The sequence below is a fragment of the Protobothrops mucrosquamatus genome, unplaced genomic scaffold, assembly GCF_001527695.2.
Source record: "Protobothrops mucrosquamatus isolate PMUCROS unplaced genomic scaffold, P.Mucros_1.0 scaffold1581, whole genome shotgun sequence".
NCBI classification, from domain to species: domain Eukaryota; kingdom Metazoa; phylum Chordata; class Lepidosauria; order Squamata; family Viperidae; genus Protobothrops; species Protobothrops mucrosquamatus.
Window position 1 is genome coordinate 69,982 of NW_015387744.1, and position 4,446 is coordinate 74,427.

General features: G+C 43.0%; 1 protein-coding gene across 1 annotated transcript; it reads left to right on the forward strand.

Moving 5' to 3' along the window:
* Positions 1-348: 348 nt before the first annotated feature.
* LOC107293319 (transcription cofactor HES-6-like) lies at positions 349-3,928 on the forward strand. The gene is made up of 4 exons (XM_015822468.1): positions 349-479; positions 638-724; positions 856-937; positions 1,874-3,928. The coding sequence occupies exons 1-4, from the start codon at positions 399-401 to the stop codon at positions 2,317-2,319; spliced, it is 696 nt and encodes a 231-aa protein (XP_015677954.1). The 5' UTR covers positions 349-398; the 3' UTR covers positions 2,320-3,928.
* The last annotated feature ends 518 nt before the right edge of the window (positions 3,929-4,446 follow it).

A 4,446-nucleotide genomic window follows, 5' to 3' on the forward strand; every position in this document is an offset into this window, starting at 1 on the left:
GAAGGGACCTCACGCCCATTGGTCCGATTTTCTCCCCTCCTCGCTGCTTCTCCTCCGAGGCCCGGCGAAGCCGCTTCGCCGGCCTCCGAACAGACAAAGCGCCCGCTGGTTATTGGTGGTTCGGTTCCACATTTGAGCTGCCTCTCTGCGCACGGCGTCCAATCGGCTCATTGACATGCAAATCAGATACTATAAATAAGGCTGGGGCGGCGGCCCCGGGAGGAGGGGGCGCCGAGTGGGTTTGGGGGATCTGAGGATCGGCACCGGGACAGGAGAGCTTTTGGGAGCCCGGCTTTGCTGCCGTAAAGGAGCCGCCTCTCCTCCTTTCCTCTCCTCCCCATTCACCCGCCGGCCTGTCTGATTGTCGTTTGCTTTTGCTGCGTTTGCCCTCTACCGCTATGTCTCCTTCCTTTCGCTCCCAAAAAACCCGACCGAGCCGGGACGAGGAGGATTTCTCCCGGGCCAGAGGAGATAGGAAGGTGAGCCGCCGGGCAAGAGATGCCAACTGGGGGGCGGGGGGGGGGATTGTGTCTGTGTCCCTGAAACTCAAGCTGGCTCTCGTGCATGCATTCACACGCGCGTGCAGCGATTCGTTAGTGACGCCCTTTCCTTTTTTGCTTCCTCCCGCCTTTGCCAGGCAAGAAAGCCGCTGGTGGAGAAGAAGCGGCGAGCGCGAATCAACGAAAGCCTGCAAGAGCTACGCCTCATCTTGTCGGAAACCGAGGTAACTTGGCCGGCGGAATATTTGGGCTTGGGGGTCTTCGCAGGGGACCCGAGAGGAGGAGGAGGAGAGGGCGGCGGGGAGGCTCGGACTGACGCTCTTGTGTTCCGCTGTGCGTTTTTGCTTCCTGCTAGTTCCAGGCGAAGATGGAGAACGCCGAGGTGCTGGAGCTGACGGTGAAGCGAGTGCAGGGGATTCTGCAGAGCAGGTCGCTAGGTGAGTGTCGGCTGCCCCCATCATCCCTGCGCCTCGTTCTCCGAAGGGGGGGGGGAGAGGGGTTGGCTACATTAAAAGGGACGCTCCGGTAGATTGGCGAGTGAACTCCCGCAGGGGGGATGCTCCTGCTTAGCTTTTCCGTTCTAAAAGACACATTCATCGAGAACATAGGCTGTTACTTCCATGTAGTTCAGTGTTTCTCAACCTTGACAATTTTAAGGCATGTGGACTTCAACTCCCAGAATTCCACAGCCAGCAACTGCAATTACTCTCTGGGAAAGAGAGTAATACCTTTCAAAGTGCTTTGTGATTGTTAGGGTTTTTTGTTCTTTTCTTCAGTTAGACAGTATGCATTACCCCTTTCTTACAACTGGGTTAGGCCCAAGTTTATATTGGTATTTTGAACGTATCTTAAATATTCTTTTAGAACAAAACAAAGATCCTCCTCCTTGGCCGGTTTTATTCCACTCCTTACTCTTCATTATTTCAGTGTTTCCTTTCCCTGTATCTTTTGTTATCTCCATAGTTATTTTTCCCAATCTTAATTAGCTGGATACATTAGTCTGATGCAGCAAAAGCCGCAGAGCCCTGTGGCTTCGTAAAAGTGAAATTTTTAAAAATGTCAAAAAATAAGTTTTATGCATAGAATTTGAAAGGCTTTAATTATGTCAATTAGACATTCCCTCTTGGAAATAATGTGGCTGTTCCAATAAATTTTGAAATAAATTCTGATTATCCTTCCATTCGAGGTCCTAAAGTTACGTAGTTTAAAAGTGTTTTTCACAGACATGAGTGCAAGTGTAATAGAGTTTAAACATCTAGTTAACATTATGAGAAGGGGGGAGAATTGAATTCAAATACATTATTGATGGAAGAACTAGAAAGAAGTGATTTGTGACTTGGTTGTGTTTGTTTCCTTGTTTACCTGCATCTCAGATGATGACAAAATGCAGCGAGAGGCCAGTGAACGCTTTGCAGCTGGATATATTCAATGCATGCATGAAGTTCATACATTTGTCTCCAATTGTCCTGGGATTGATTCTACTATTGCAGCAGAGCTCTTGAATCACCTTTTGGAGTCAATGCCCCTGAATGAAGGCAGTTTTCAAGACCTGATTGTGGATGTCTTATCAGATCCCTCCATCAGCCAGTGGCCAAGTGGAGATGGGCCTTCCCAAATGCCTGGAGGATCACATGGAACTTTAAGCCTGTCCAGTCTCACTTCACCTCTTCCTTCACCTTCCTCCAGTGAAGAGATTTGCTCAGATCTGGAAGACACAGAGGCAGAGCAGAGCCACATCTCTTTGGATGGACTGGACAGGTCTCTGAGTCAAAATGTGCCTTCCTCCAGCCTTTCGAAGTCTTTGTGGAGACCATGGTAATAAACTTCACAAGAATCAACACAGATCTACCTAATAGGGAGAATACTTGAGCCCTGTGTTCTTCTAGCCATTGGAATATAGACGGTGAGGATTTCAGATAGTGCATTTATGCCATAAAATTAGTGTATGCAGGACTGTATAGCTGACACTCTTTCACTGTCAAATCCTGACAGATTGAATTGCTAAGTAACTTAACATTTCATCTGTGAGTTTGAGAACTGAAATTTGTATGTGTTTTTTTCTTAATTATTACTAGAGGTGTGGGGTTAAAAGATTTGGAAGTGTATGCAAAAGAGCTCTTTTGTTGATGCACAGCACTGTTTTTGCGGTACTTTTTTCTTGTGGGGATGTAGTAAGTGCCTCCAATACCGTGTAGTTTGGGTTAAGAAAAAGCCCTTGTGGATTTGAGAACTTGTTGGTTTAAACCAATTAAAGGCATGAAGTAAAGCATTAATGCAGAATTTCATATATTTTAATGATAGATTTTAAAAAATAAAAATAAAGCCAAGGAAAATCCCTGAAAGGGATTGGTGCAGCTAGTTTCTTGATGAGTTTAGTATTCTAGGATTTCTCCTTCAGTGAAGGAAGAAGAAACTGGAAACCAGGATTGAATTAGGTAAAGTTTTAGAACATTGGTGGCAGGGTGCCTTCTAGAAATGGGTTTTGTGCACGTCTAGCACAAAATGAATATGAATTTTACTGTGTCATGTATATTAATTTGTCAAATGTTTATTTTAATCTTTTTTAAAATAAAAGTTCACTGATTGCTTGTATTTTAAGGCACAATATTTCTGCTCTGGATATTCAGTTCCATGTTAGTGATTAACAAATATGTACCCTTGAGTGCAAACATTGGTAATTAAGCACTTAATTCTTGTACTGAACTTGTCTGTTCAAGTCCAGAGAAGCTGGAATGTTTCATTTGTTCTTGGACAGATCTTAATTTCAGCACACTAAATTCCTCAGATTTGTTCTGCGTCTTCCAGATTCACTCTTTGAAAATATATCCCAGCAGATTTTCAAGCTACCCAAGCATGCTCATTTAGAAGCAAGGATAAGTGTGTTGAGTATTGCTTGAACCTAAGTAAATGTGCATAGAAACCAATTTAAAACTAATAACTCTGACAGTTTAGACAAATGAAATGTGGTTGAATGGAAATCAGTTAATGACACATAATTGTTCAGAAAGCTTATAACCACAACTTTAAAAAAAAAAAATCTTCCACTGCATCCTTCCTCAGTTGTCTTTGAAAAAAAACAAGTGTTAGTACTCTTACTGTTATTTTTCCAGGAAGCCTTCATATCATAGATACCTATGCCAGTCTTCTCAACCTGATATTCTCTGTTTCCTTTATCCTCAGCCAGTACATTCAGCAAAGATGATTGAGAACCAGTGTTTTGGGCACCAGACTGCAGAAGTTGTTAACCTATGAAAGTGCCCCAATTTAGGAAACGGGAGGGATAAACATGTGGGCTGTCTGTGTAATAGTTCTTTTTGTTAACTATGTGGAACAATAAAAAGCGGAAACTATGTGGAAAATGTGTGCTTTGTAAACTGCTTTTTAGGCCATCTGTTGTGAATGGTCTTAATTAAAAGCCTCCTCAAAGAGTTGTTTCTCTCCAAGTGTGCTAATTTCTTATTCTCTCTCCCCCTTTGCCCCCCAAGAAGGAATGAGCTTCCTTGGAAAGGCCTTTCTGTTTCTAGGTAGATAGAGGAAGGGTTTTTTGTGTAAATCAAGCAATAGTATTGAGAGTGGAAATAACACCATATATGGATCGACAGTGTCTGCAAATATTGCAGGCCCAATTGGCAAAAGAAAGCTCAGGGCCATATTGCAGAAGAGGTCCTCATCCTGCAGTGGATGGACAATGGCTAAAATATGATCTAATGATGATATATAGTATGAGTATTTGGAGCAATGGAACTAACCTACATTCAGTATGTGATTAAATTCCATTAAAGTCAAACATAATCTGCCTCCAGTGTTAAGATTGTTTGCATTTAAAAGCACTGAAATAAAGAACAAAAATAGTTTTATATCCTTGGTTTCTTCCTCTATTGCAGACCATGAGAATATATTGTAGTGAGGAACTACAGAGTCCCATTTTCCATCCAAAAATGACATT